The sequence below is a fragment of the Palaemon carinicauda genome, chromosome 1 (genome assembly GCF_036898095.1).
Source record: "Palaemon carinicauda isolate YSFRI2023 chromosome 1, ASM3689809v2, whole genome shotgun sequence".
Classification (NCBI taxonomy): domain Eukaryota; kingdom Metazoa; phylum Arthropoda; class Malacostraca; order Decapoda; family Palaemonidae; genus Palaemon; species Palaemon carinicauda.
This window is the reverse complement of record NC_090725.1, coordinates 273,892,661-273,907,711: the sequence shown is the minus strand read 5'-3', so window position 1 is coordinate 273,907,711 and position 15,051 is coordinate 273,892,661. Positions and strand designations below refer to the sequence as shown.

The window sequence follows — 15,051 nt, the reverse complement described above, 5'->3', positions numbered from 1 at the left end:
TGTTTCACCACAATCTCATTACTCATAGCCAGACAAGAAAAAATCCGAGACACATCAATATTTTGTTTAACAAAGGAAAAATTACTGTATATAGTAAGCTGCTACTTACTCATTGAGGTACCCAGAACTATTAGTATTCTGCAAGGGTTGCCTTCAAGTAATCACTAATTTTTTTTTTTTTTTTTTTTTTTTCCCATATTAACCACCTTCCATATTCACCTCAGCATTTGTGATAAGTAAATTATCCAATTAATATTTTCAACCTCATTAGTTTGAAGGTTCTCACTGCCCTGTTGCAGGATTTACACTTCAAGATCACAGATTTAGGTTCCAAATGGCTAATGAAGGACCATACTAGTAGTTTTAGAACAGTTGTATGTGCATTGCATCACTCCAGAGAGAACGGTGGAAGATATTTTATGCCTTGCCTTCCATGCACCTTTTTATTTCTAAGCTGTGGCAAGAAATTATACAAAACATTGTCTGAAAGAACTACTTGTATTAGACAACTAACAGGAGTAGGTCCTAGGAAAAACTACCATATTGCTGATAGACAATGCTTAGAGAATGTGCATTGGTGGTTCTCCTAGTATGTGCTCCTTTGTTTAAGGATGGTTCTTCACTTTCAAGTTAATGCTTTCATGTTCAGGGAAGGAAATACTTGTAGCTCTGAGATATTTGATTGAATACCTGCCTAGAACCTGAAGGTTATGCACTTAGAATACTTGACAGATGTCTCTCAAGTTCTTCTGTCACCAATGGTACCTCATTTCTAGAGATATTGGAGTGGCTGGCAGAAGATGTTGGCAACCATCACTGAGGTAGATGTCAACTTTCCTTTCTGAAGACCCCATAATCTTTTTTTTCTTTCACGATTACTTGTAGCATGCATAACAAGATGCTATAATAGATTCTGTATTGGAAACAATGAGGGGAAATAAATAAAGGACCAAGTCCCTAAAGGTTATCGTGAGAAGTAATCAGAAGGTAAAAGCTGAAGTTGTCTATTTGGAGGATTCACCAGGCTTTGACAACAATGAGAATATGTACAAAGAACTTATCTCAAATGAGATATATCCTTTTCAATCATTAAGGAATCTTCTTAAGCGTAGGCAAATAAGTTAATAAGTTAAAATTTGTTGATGTTTATTCTTCTGTCATCAAATGGTGCAGCCTTTAAGACAACATATTTTGAAGGTTTCCAATGTTTTTATCGACAGAGTGATTCAATTTTATATCAAGTAGAGAGAAAATATACTAATTAGACTTCTCTTTTAATGTTAAGAATTTTTTTCCACAAAAGCATTATGTAAGTTATGAAAAAATAATTTGCTTAATCTGGTTATCTCTCAAGATTTAGTTAATTTTTTGAACCCATTGTTAATGTGAACAAAATTCAACATTGGCTCCTCAACATCCAGATTTTTGAATTGATAATGTTTATGTAAATGTACAACTCTCGAAATTTTAAGTGTGATTCTCGATTGAAAATATACTTTTAGATACACATTCAATGTTACTTTTTCAATTGCACAAAAATTGGTTTATTAAGAGTCTTTTAAGATTTTTGGTGATCAATCTTTTCTGAAGAAGTGTTTTAATTCTTTCATTCTGCCTTGTTTTAAGAATTGTTCTCTTGTCTGGTCTTCAGCTGCTGAATCTTATTTTAATTTGTTGGACAAAAACTGACGGTCTTTCAAATTTCTTATCACTGATTTAGATATTATTCACTGACACCATCATTCAGTTAGTTCTTTATGTATGTTTGACAAGATTTTCCATAATTCTGACCATCCTTTGCATTCAGATCTAACCAAACTGTACCAACCTGTACGTAGTACTAGGTGTGCAGGTACAGTAATTCTAACAGTCATGCCTTTTCCATCAAGAGGCGAAATACGACATAGTATTCTAGAAGTTTTATTCCATCTGTGACCAAATTGTGGAATGATCTTCCTAATCAGGCAGTTAAATCGTAGATTTTCAGAAGTTCAAACTTGCAGCAAATATATTTGTTGAACAGACTGCCTTAAGTCTCTCTTCATAGTTTATATATGATCTATTTTAATGTTATTGATCTTAGGATATTTTATATTATTTATTCATTACTTCTCATGTATTTTATTTATTTCCTTTCCTCACTAGGCTATTTTTCCCTGTTGTAGCCCTTCTCAAGATTTGTCATGGTAATATCCAAAGAAATCCTTTCGAAACAATGATAGAACTTCAGGATTTTGGTGTCAACAAGATGTGTTGATCGCATAGAAGAATGGTATGACAATCTTTAGCTTTTCCACCTATCAGGTTTGAGAAAGCTTCCAACCAGAGCTGGGGGCCGTCTCCAAGGTCAAAGAGGGTTATCGAATTCCTCCTCCTCCCAAACCTCCCTCACTCAAGGAACCATTACTTTTTCCAAACGATCTAAAAAGTTCAGCAAAAGCCTATATTTAAAACAAAAGACTGCAATATTTCTAAAGAAGAATATGATAAGAGGTCTTAGATATTTCTCCAGGTTTTTACAACAGGCAGCAAAGGATTGTGGAAGGCCAGTTCTAGGTACAGTATTTTGATTCTAAACTGGTTTACAGGTCTCACTAAAATTTTCAATGGAAACTCCCTCAGTCCTGGGAGCAGTAAAAAAGGAAATTTCTACAGTTTTCAAGTGCGTGTTTTTATCTCAGGAATGTTCCTCATGTATGCCCCAGGATGATGGCTCCCATCTTGAAATGGCTTGAAATTTTTCGGGATCAAGTTTCTTATGTGATTAGACATGGAAAGAAAGGGTTCATCAAATGTGATTACTCAGGTTACTGAAAAGGTTGGGAGTCAATTTGGAGAAGTCTCTTCAGATCCCAAACCAAAGGATTCTATATTTGGGAGTGATATTAATAACAGTTCCCTTCTGGACTTTTCCATTGAAAGAGAGGATTCAATCTATCCTATTCTTGGAGAAGTTTAAGCAAATGAAGTCCGCCAGCTTGTTTTGATGGGTTGCCTAAAGATGAGGAATTTTGACTTTCATCTCAATCAGCATTGGAACGGGCATTTGATCTAGACAGTTTGTATTATGTTGATGCAGAACCAATTTCAACCATTGATATGGTGGGATAATTCTCATCGTTTACACCTGAGAGTGTCCTTGGAAGTAAGGATTCTGGACATCTCTCTTTTCATGAATGCTTCCAAGGGTGGGTGAGAGACAATTGTGGAATATCTTCATCTGTTAGGGAAGTGGTTGAAGGAGAAATGTAATGTTCCTATTAATTGTACTTTCATAAAAATGATGTGGGGTATGCAACTGAAGGGGGTTATAGTCAAAACATAATGACAGCAAATGAGGTGGTTTGACTGTACATGGTTTGTTAGTGACAAATCTTGTCTCCTACAGGTTAACTTGATATTCCCAAGATCAGAACTCTTGCCACTTCATCTTTTAGATAGTAACAAGAATGGCAATCAGCTTTGTTAGTAGGTACTTTGAGGTACCAGTCTACATTTAGAAGTTTTTTTTTCATCCTAAGGACTATAAGTAGCTATAGTAGGACAGGTGGATTTCGTAATTTGTTGATTTTTATTATCACATATCTTTATAGTATTAGTCAAGGTGAGAATTTCCTGTCATACCTTACATTACAAGTAACGGTTTCTTATCTTTAGAATTTTATCAGTGATGCACATTTACATTCCTCTTCATATCACAACTTGATGGATTAAACTTTGTATATGTGTCTGATTTTTTTAGGGTCATGGGTACAGTTGCTTATTTCAATCCCTAGAGCCCTTCATATTGGATGCAATAAGTTCCAGTCTACTAATTCAAAGTGGAAGAGCAACAAGGAAGGGAAACTTTTTACAAAAATGTGCTGGATTCTGTAATAATGTATATGACAAGAACAGATTGCTTAAGAATGAATGAACAAGGAGGAAGCATAGACTGTAAATAGAGAGCCTAACTTATTTTATACTTTTCTATGAAGATTTCAACAAAGAAAGTATAAATAAATGAAATACAGTAGCCATATGAAAATATGAAAAGAAGGTTATTTTAATTGCTCAGTGGCTACTTTCCTCTTGGTAAAGGTAAGAGAGACTTTTTAGCTATGATAAACTGCTGCTCTTAAATCAAACCATTGTTTTCTAGTCTTGGGTAGTGCCATAGCCTCTACTATGGCCTTCAACCATCTTGGATTAGAGTTCTCTTGCTTCAGGGTACACTCGGTCGCACTGTTCTATCTTATTTTTCTCCTGTTTTTTTGAAGTTTTTATAGTTTATATATGAAAGATTTAATTGAATAGTGTTACTGTTCTTAGTATATTTTATTTTAATTGTTTATTACTTCTCTTGAAGGTTTTTATTTCCTTGTTTCCTTTCCTCACTGGGCTATTTTTCCATGTTGGAGCCCTTGAGCTTATAGCATCTTGCCTTTCCTATTAGGGTTATAGCTTAGCTTGTAATATTAATGATAAAGAAATTATAGTACAGTATACCAAATGTGAAAGAAAAGGGAAAAGAAATTCAAACAAATAGAATAAAGAAGTAAAGTGACAAGGTGTCAATGAAAAAGCAAACTCTCCATTCAGTGACTGATTCTGAGTTTAATCAATCCTTTCTTAATTCCAGTTGGAGATATATTATAAATAACAGGTTTTGGTGAAACAAACTGAATATTTTTTTTAGTATAGTTAAGCAATCCACTAAACTACAGGAGACCCTGGAATCTTTTGGTGCATTTGCAAGCTAATTATTGTTTGTTGCTTTTCCATTGTTTTTTAAAATAAAAAATTGGTGTATCTGATTTAGCAGACCCTGATATTGAGGGAAAGTACAAGGTTGTTTTGTTTTTTAAATTCCATTATAAAGTTGTTTAGTTAGACAATGTATTATTTTTCACTGTCCTTTTCAGGGTCTGGGCTGTTGGATTGTATTCAGGTAATGATGAATCTGGCTTTGAACACAACAGCACTTTTGCTTTAATGAGTATATCTGTTGAGCTAACTGATGAAGGATTCAAGAATGTAGACAAAGTGAGTATGAAGAAGATAATTATGTTGAGTACGACATAAATTAAATTTTGTTGAAATGAATGTTACTGTTATTAGGTAGTTTACCCAGATTTTAAAATGTTCATTAAAGGAAATTTATTTACTGGTAATTGTTCTTTTTTGTTAGGGTATTGTCTTTGAGAGAGGCAATTATTCGTGGATTTTCAACATTCGCTGGTGGTTGTGGGTGTAATCTAACCCCTACGAAAGTTAAGGTCTGACTGTATAGTTAAAGAGCTAAAAACACTGCTCCAAACTTCAAGTCAGGTAACCAGAGTAATGAAAGGATATTTAGTAGTAGTTTATTTTAAAACTTAGCATGTATAGATACATATGTTATTAGATTACAAATAACAAAACAGTTGTGCTCAAACTCCCAATGTTTGTCTAAAGTGAATGAAATTGGGAATCTATCATTATTATTATTACTATTCAAACTGCAATCGTGGAAGGAAAAGTGGAAATCTACGAGCCCAAGGCCTCTTAGGGAATGTAGCCCAGTGCCAAAAAGAAATGAAGTAAAGAATAAAATGCTGTTAAAGGAGAAATAAAAAGATCAAATATGTTATGATAGATAGCAATATTAGATAGATAAGTTACATGAACTATGTTACAAGACTTAGTCCAACAAATTAGATAAGCATTTGCCCCAAGTTTGACTATCTAAAGTTCCATAAATCCAGCCATTTAATCGAGAAAGTCACTCTTTACTTTGGCCCAGGCTTTTATTTTTCTTTACTAATTAGCAAATTTAGGACTGTTATTTAATGAATCAGAGTATTTTAGTGGTGTTTTAAATCATTTAAAAAATCTATCATGTTCAATGATTTAGTATAATACTACTTGCTAGCTTTTACATAAAAATTGCATAACACTTTAGTATATTAAAGAGAAAACACTCATTTTCTATCTTTGAATCATAATTTGGCTTATTTGCCATGAACTGGAAATAAGAAAAAAAAAAAATTACCTGTTATTTAACATGGATTGTGTATGATGGTTGTTCTGTTATGTTACCACTCTCAAACTAAATTTGATAAATATTAAAGTGTTTCATTTGTTTTTTAAATGATTTCCCAGATTTTATGTATAACGATTTAATTACTCTCTTAAGAGATGTTACATTTTCATGGAATATATTAAAGAATTTTCATTAATCTCAAGTTATCATTTCTTACTACGTTATTCCCATTTCTTTCAGGTGATAGAGGTTGTTTTTCAGTACTTATCAATGATCTGCGAAGAAGGTCCTGTGGAGAGAATTTTCAATGAGATTAAGCAGACAGAGAAAATAAACTTTGAGTATGCTGAGGAGGAAACAGCTGTGGAAAATGTTGAGAATATTTCAGAAAATATGCAGCTCTACCCTCCTGAAGATTACTTGGCAGGGGACTGTCTTTTACATGATTTTAATTCTGAGGTATGTTGTGTCTGGTGAAGATCTCATCATGAGAAAGTTTTGTTATTATGTACTGGATTTATTATCATTATTAATAATTTTCTTGCATTTTATCTATGGATAGAAAAGGCTGTTAACTGCTTGTGCCAAGCTGACAACCTCAATAAAAATTATGAGAATATTATATCTTGCCTGTGCCCTCCCCATGGAAATGCTATACTACTCCCCACCTGTTATGTACTAAGACGCAAGTGAAAACAGGAGATTCTGGGACAAAAATCACCAACAATGATTAGGATTTATTGTTTCGTGCACTTTACTAATAAGGTACTGTACTGATTTTTGTTTCGATACAGTACAATACTGTAGTCACAAAAGCCAAACCACAAACAAAAAGTTAATGCATACAATACCGGTGCCGAAATGAAATGGAAGAGGAACGCCAATGCATAGATGCATGATGGGATACAACACAGTAGAGGCTGACCAATAGGAGATCAGGATCTGAGTAGGGAGAAAACCAATGGGAGCGCAGGAGGATTGTGGCGAATATACAGGATGGCGGCGTGCAAATTTTAAAATCAGTTTCGGAGACAGTTGGGCTCTCGTACCGTACCTCCTTTCTTAGCACGAAACATTTTTCGTGATGTGAGTTGGAAAATTCTTCACATCTCGTTTAGCAGCATGAAAATTTTGTTAGCAGAATCTTTCGTATCAAGAGGTATGACTGTATTACCTCAGAGAGTTGCAGAAGTTTGCATCTTTCTAGTAATAGATTGTCTTCTAGTCAAATGATAGAAATTTTAGATTTTGTTATTAATTTCCTGCACTTTTACTATTGTTATGTATACTGATATCGATGATTGAACTATATTGACTATAGATGCTGATTAAGGTACTTGCCTAACTACTCATTTTACCACAGATATTAATGTTTCTGTGTCTATTATTATTCAGTATACAGTAATAACATTTGTTGTATTAGGTTGGCTAGGGCACCAGCCACCCATTGAGATACTACCCCTAGAGAGTTATTGGGTCCTTTGACTGGCCAGACAGTACTGTATTGGATTCTTCTCTCTGGTTATGGCTCATATTCCCTTTGCCTACATATACAATGAATAGTCTGGCCTATTCTTTAGATATTTTTCTCTGTCCTCATACACCTGACAACACTGAGATTACCAAACAATTCTTCCTTGCTCAAGGGGTTAACTACTGCAATATAATTGTTCATTGACTACTTTCCTCTTGGTAAGGATAGAAGAGACTCTTTAGCTATGATAAGCAGCTCTTCTAGGAGCAGGACACTCCAAAATCAAACTATTGTTCGCAAGTTTTGGGTACTGCTATAGCCTCTGTACCATGGTCTTCCACTGTCTTGTGATAGAGTTCTCTTGCTTGACGGTACACTTGGGAACACTATTCTATCTAATTTCTCTTCATCTTGTTTTGTTAAAATTTTATAGCTTATATAGGAAATATTTATTTTGATGTTGTTACTGTTCTTAAAATATTTTATTTTCCTTGTTTCCTTTCCTCATATGGCTATTTTCCCTGTTGGAGACCCTGGACTTATAGCATCCTGCTATTGCAACTAGGATTGTAGCTTAGCAAGTAATAATAATGATAATAATAATAATAATAATAATATTTTGGGAGTAGACCCTCTTTTAAGCAGGTTTTATTAAAAGTGATTGCTGCCTCAGTGGCGTTAATCTTGTAATTAACTTTTTCTATTGTTCTTATTATCTTCTTCTCTTCATTTGAACAATCCGTCAGTAACTGGGAAAGGGACATATCAATAGGAAGGTGATGAAGACCATATCATTCACAATTTGTCTTTAATATATCACAACACATTGTAAAAGTACAGATAATATGTACAAAGTATAAAACACTATCACAATGTTAGTGCACAAAAAGTAATTGTCACTTTTATACAAAATTTATAAATTATGTGGAGTTAAGTTTAACACATCCTTCGACTCAACCGGTTTCGAGCAGTGAGAAGGTTTTCTGCTCATTGTCAAGAGTGAACTGAAATGCAGGTGTTGTTTTGATGGCTTATATATGGAGTCCTGCTACGAGATTCCATCTTCACTGGTTAAGAACCGCCCTAGGGCGGAGACCGTTAATCCTATTGGGTGGTGGCCTCTGCCTCGCCGGGATGTTTGGTGGGATTACTGGCTCTGGTTCTGTCAGGAGATAATCCCTGTTTTGACCTTCAGCTATATCAGTCCTGTCAGGACTGATATAGCTGAAGGTCAAAACAGGGATTATCTCCTGACAGAACCAGAGCCAGTAATCCCACCAAACATCCCGGCGAGGCAGAGGCCACCACCCAATAGGATTAACGGTCTCCGCCCTAGGGCGGTTCTTAACCAGTGAAGATGGAATCTCGTAGCAGGACTCCATATATAAGCCATCAAAACAACACCTGCATTTCAGTTCACTCTTGACAATGAGCAGAAAACCTTCTCACTGCTCGAAACCGGTTGAGTCGAAGGATGTGTTAAACTTAACTCCACATAATTTATAAATTTTGTATAAAAGTGACAATTACTTTTTGTGCACTAACATTGTGATAGTGTTTTATACTTTGTACATATTATCTGTACTTTTACAATGTGTTGTGATATATTAAAGACAAATTGTGAATGATATGGTCTTCATCACCTTCCTATTGATATGTCCCTTTCCCAGTTACTGACGGATTGTTCAAATGAAGAGAAGAAGATAATAAGAACAATAGAAAAAGTTAATTACAAGATTAACGCCACTGAGGCAGCAATCACTTTTAATAAAATAATAATAATAATAATAATAATAATAATAATAATAATAATAATAATATTAAATGTTTGAAACCTGGTACAGATGTGAATTCATATAACCTATATTGCTGTTTCCATCTGTCTCTCTTTCTCTCTATTTCAAGACAGTTGTATATTGGCAACTATTTATTGTAATTTTCTATCTTGAGGAGTTTCAATAATTCTTTTTTTTAAATAGCATAAGACAAATTGATGCATTTCTGGTGCTCTTGTTGACTGGTATCTCGTGTTCAGCCAAAGAAAAGTGGTTTTTGCTATAGGCAATGGAATATTTCACCTTAATCCCAAACTTGAACCCTGCTGGGACATGATCACAGGTATGAGCCCTACTCCATCCCACCTCTACATGAAGCATAGAGTGGCATGAAGAGAAGAGGTTTTGTGCCCTTTGAGGGAGCTGGTCTCTCTCTTCAAGAGAGAATTCATCCAGATGGAGTATTGTCTCTCATCCTTTGACCAACATCTTTGGGGTTGGTAGTATGGTTTTGAGCGTGAAGGGTCTTAGCCGAGACCAGCAGGGATTCTATGGGGGAGACGAATGGGATGCATTCTGCACACCTTTCTCATTCCTGTTGGGAATAGGGAAGAATTTACCTAAATGAGCTGCATTCTCCCGTCATTAGGGTGTAACTTAGCTCATCTGATAGATTCCTTTGGGGTCTGTCACGCAGAGTGTTAACTTGTTGTGACAGCTACCACTGTGTCACTGGTTGCACAGGATTAGTTCTATAAGCACCAATTACCAGTACCTTAGGCTGTATCCATAGCTCTTGAAGCTACCCTTCTCTTCTGAAAGGGAGTCGCATAGCTCACATGGCAACCATTTACCCAAGACCCAGTTGGCTGGACCGTGAACACGGCATGGCAGATTCTTCATTCATACTAGTAGCAGGTAACAGTCCCTCCAGGGATTGAGTACTCTTACCATCTGGGTAGGGTGAAACGTGTTTGTTCTCCTTCCTGGTCCCTTCTGTGGGACACAATAATGGCTTTAAGTCCAGTGGGATCCTATTCTGCTAGTCCTCTGGCAGTTCCTGAGACTGAGACTTTCTATGAGGGGGATCAGAGAGCACCTGTCTCTCAGGTCAGAGCACTTTTCATAAAATCATGGAATCCCTCACCAGCCACAGCCCAAGAAGCACCTCAGTAGAGTTTGGGTTACTCCTCCTCAGGGGAATGATCAATGTTCCAGGGGAACTTCGAGCAGTATTACCTTTTTTGGGAGTTAAGACTTTGGGTGGGATGGTCTATTCTCTGGGTACGGGCACATGCTCCTCCTGCTAACTTGAAGAGTCCATCATGGGGTCTTTCCCTCAAGACTGTCTAGTTTTTCTGCTTCAGCAAGAGAATTGGAGAAAAAGAAGTTCTTCGGTGTTGTGTGTATCACTCCTCGTGGGATCAGTCCAGGAAGCTTTAAGTAATCTTTCTTATTCTGGAACTTAGGTCTCAGTGTTAGATAGTCCTTATCCTCTTGGCATTTACACATGAAGTTACTGCTAACCTTAGAAAAGCATCATCAGGTTCTCTTCTTCAAGACTGTCTGTTCTCTGCATTGCCAAGAAACTATAGTTTCATGCTCTTTATGATATCAAACTAATGAGGTAGGGGGTTCCTGTTGCCTTTGTCATTACATAGACTGTTTGATGAAATACCAGTGCTAATCAGTCTGTCATGAACATCAGATTGAGGCCTGCTAGATCCTATATCATGTCCATTTAATGACACTATATTGTCTGGTTTCACATTAGGGCACTGCAATGCTAGTTGAGGAGGTCTCGATGTGCCTCAACTTCCTTATTAGTCCCAGGAGGAACAAGAACCAAGTGTTCTGACACTGTTCCAGACATTGTTCCTTTGGGCTTGATGAGGGTGTTTGCTTGCAGATGCAACTTGAGTCGGAAGGTGTTAGATCAATTAAACACTATTTTCCCTTATGCAAGTTGCCCTCAGACCCTTGGACCCCATTTTTTTGGGTCCTAAGGTGCTTGCTTAGTAGTTGTGTAGTTCTCTAAGCTCCTCATTGGATTTAGTAGGCATCCCGTCTAAGGTAACACCTTCAGCATGATTTTTGCGGAGAGGTAGAGTCTTGTTCATCTACCTGTCTCTGTTCTTCTCTTGTGGAATAGTAGCAGCGGCAACCGTTACTTGCTGGTCGGATGTCTAATTCTGGTGAGTTAGACAACCTTTCTTGGTGACTACATCTTCCAAGAAACAACTCTTCAGTCCTTCTGGGAAGGGGAAAGTTAGGCCAGTGTCTTACTAAACATTTCTATAGATGTTCCTTGTTTGACAATGTCAAAGCCATCTCCTTGTTAGAAAGATTTGTTTTATGGGTCCCAGTACTGGCTGAGACCATAGCAACTTCTAAATCCTTATGATTAGATGTAAAGATATTGTTGAAGTTGTCTACCTCTCTCCTGTAAAGGAACGTGAAGATTAACATGTTCAGGGAAGAAAAGAACCCTCTAGTTTAATTTTAAGAAACTTCTTCCCACCAATGAGTGACCCTCCTTATTTTAATTATTTAAGGAAGAAAGGTTTGCATACACCTGGGAATAAATTGAGGTTTTAAAATTAATAAGTATTATACAAATTTTAGTCCTTTAAATTAAATTTACTACCTTAACCAATCCTTTAAAACCTATACCTAAGGACAAAGGTAGCTAATCTGTGACAGACAGTTAGATGGGGCTTCCCCATTTGGTCTGCATATCGTTAACCAAAGACCCTGTTAATGATTATAGTGCCGTTTCAGGGCTATAAAGGCATATCCCTATTTTAAAAGATTCAAGTTTGTATAGCTATGAAAAATACAAATCAATAGTTAAAGTTTATATATTTACTAATGAATTTATTAATTTTTTGTCTTATTTCTATCATATATTTTGTAATATTTTATTGTATATAGCTTTTGCTTCGGCATCAATTACCTTGGCATTCAGGATTCCAGATAACCTCAAATAAACTGACCAGTCTTTTTGAAAAGGCTATTATGGAATATACATCTTATTTGACCATTTTGTGTTATAACTATTCAAGTTCTTTAGGTTGTATAGTGCTTATAGAATAGAAAGAAGTTTAGCAAGAGTATCATTTTCAGATTATCAAGGAGTGCCTTAGTCAGATGACTCCCCAAAATTGTAACATCATGCTTAGTTCTAAGACTTACGAAACTGAGGAGATGTGCCCTTTGAAGGAAAAGTGGTTTGGTACAAAGTATTCTGTTGAAGGTAAGAATATTGGATATCTTCTTTTATGAATTAAATAGGGCTTTCTGTATATTATCTTCAGTATAGTATCTACAGTGATTAATTCTGTTTGTGAATGTTTTAACAAAAAAACTCGTAACTGATGTAATTGCCTTGTCCAATTTATAAGTTGCACAAAATCTTACACACTTTACATTTTAGAAGAGGAAAATATAATCACTTACTGTTCCCTAGGTTAGATTGTCTATCTCACTTTAGGCATTACTTATAGGTCTTTGCAACATCCTTTGCAATGGCTTTATATCCTTCTACTTTGCCTCTGTTCATGCATCTTTCCTTCCTTATTGAGTCCAACCTCATTACTTTTACTTCAGTGTAACTTCCAAGTGTTCCCGCTGTTAACCTTTGGCATTGAAGGGCCTCAGTCTCCAGTACCTGATTATGCAGTTAAAATTCATGAATTCAACCCGATAAATCCATTGGCTATTTCTCTCTCTTTTGTGGATGCTGACTGGTTATAGCTCACAAAGGTCCCTAGAAATTCTAAAATGGCTCTGGGTTACTTTTTACCATATGAATCTCACTTGAGGTTCATATTGTTTCCTTCTCAGAAGATGCTAAGTGTCGATGTCTTTCATAAGACTAAAATTTTCAATATTAATCTTACCCGATGATCATGTAGCTGTCAACTCCGTTGCCCGACAGAAATCTACGGTCGGGATACGCCAGCGATCGCTATCCAGGTGGGGGTGTGCTCAACAGCGCCATCTGTGGTCAGGTACTCAAGTACTTCTTGTCAACAAGACCTCAATTTTTCCTCTGTCGTGCCGCCGGCAAGACCTACATGGATACGCTGTTGATTTTGGAGTCTTTTGTTCACGATTTGGTGATGTATTTGCTCTGAAGTTTAGCCTTCGCTGTTCAGGAAGCTTTATCCTTAGCTTAGCAAGCTTTTGGAATTAATTTGATTCATTGGTTAACGATCTTTGCTTAATTTTGGAATTCCCCCTTGACTACCTCTAAATTCAAGATGTCTGACCATTCCCAAGTTCCTAAATACAGGCAGTGTAGTGTTAGGACTTGGACTAGGCGTCTTCCGAAGGCCTCTATAGATCCTCACACCGTATGTTCCAATTGTAGGGGAAAATCCTGTCAATTGGAAGATCGATGTGGGGAATGTGCTGGGCTTTCGGAATTCGATTTTAATGAATTCCTCAGATATGCACGTAGGTTAGAGAAGGAGAGAGATAGGAGGAGTTCTTCTCGCTCTGTGGATTTTTCCTCTCCCCATGCCCCTCAACCTTTTCCTTCCCCTGTGGTGGTGACTCCCGAACCTGCTACGAGTGCTCAGCCTGCAATGGCTGATATGTTGCGTGCCATTCAGGCTCTCGGTGAGAAGGTGGAGTCGTTGGTTAGTGACCGCAATCAGCTCTTGGCAGATGTCAGAGAGCTGAAAGCGAAGAGTGCAGTGGGAAGTGTTAGTGCTAGTGATGTGCATAGTGTCAGTGTCAGTGTTGCGCATGAGGGTACATCTGTGCGTGCCAGTCGTCCTCCCAGTCCGGGACCTCTTGCAAGCTCCCAAGCCCAGGGGAGAAGCAATGTCGAAGGACCAAAGGGTTCGGCAGGCCTTGATCGGCGCACGGATGTATCCTCAGTGGTTGCGGACGTATCTGCTAAGGATCGTCCCATCCACTTACAGACGAATGAGCCCTTACATTCCTCGTCTGTGGAAGAGGTTTCCAGGAGGAAACGGTGGACCAAGGTCTCACGACCGCTCAAACGTAAGGTCCCTTCCGAGCTAGTCCAACGGCCCAGGTGTAGCCACTGGGTCAGTTCGGACTCGCCGCAGTCATCTGATGACTGCACACCTCCCAAGAGAGGTAGAGTGGTCCCTCAACAGGCCTCTGCTCCGTCTGTTGTTGCTCCAACCACAGTAGACCCTAAGTGGTCCATGCTGCAGACTATGCAGTCTCAGCTTGCGGCATTTATGCAGGAGTATCATGCCGAGAAGGTTAACACCTCTCCTGTTAACCTACAACCCGCAGAGGTTGTGCGCTCAGCAGATACTGCGGCTGCCTGCTCCCACACCCCACCTGTGAGAGCTCCTCCACCGATGCGCAGTCCTCACTGCCAGACGCATGTTCTTGCTGCACCATCTGCTAACATGCGTGAGCTGCCGCATCAGGAGTTGCCGGGTTCCAGCACTATGCGGCATTCTCCTCAGCCCATGCAGCATGCTCTGCAGACCTTACAGCATGCTCCGCATACCATGCAGCATGAGCCGCATACCTTACAGCATGCTCTGCATACCATACCGCATGCTCCTCAGCCCACCGCAGACCCTCCCACACACCAGCCCTCTGCTTTTGTTGTTGCCAGCTCGCAGACGGTCCAGCAGAGGCATGATGATGGATCCGCAGGTACGCATGCACCCGTTCTGCAGGATTCAGCCGTTCAGCTTGCTGCTCTGCCTTTGCCACTCACAACTCAACTTTCGGATGATGATGTATCGGATGATGAAGCTGCTCATCTGGATGATCCTCACTCTGATGTTGAAGGACAC

The 15,051-nt window shown here is 37.9% G+C and overlaps 1 protein-coding gene across 1 annotated transcript in view; it reads left to right on the top strand.

Moving 5' to 3' along the window:
• Positions 1-15,051, top strand: part of LOC137656503 (nardilysin-like) — a 113,851-nt gene that overhangs the window by 22,728 nt on the left and 76,072 nt on the right. Inside the window, exons 8-10 of the mRNA XM_068390679.1 lie at positions 4,905-5,025; positions 6,245-6,463; positions 12,380-12,509. Coding sequence (XP_068246780.1) covers positions 4,905-5,025; positions 6,245-6,463; positions 12,380-12,509 — 470 coding nt within the window. The remainder of the gene's footprint in view (positions 1-4,904; positions 5,026-6,244; positions 6,464-12,379; positions 12,510-15,051) is intronic.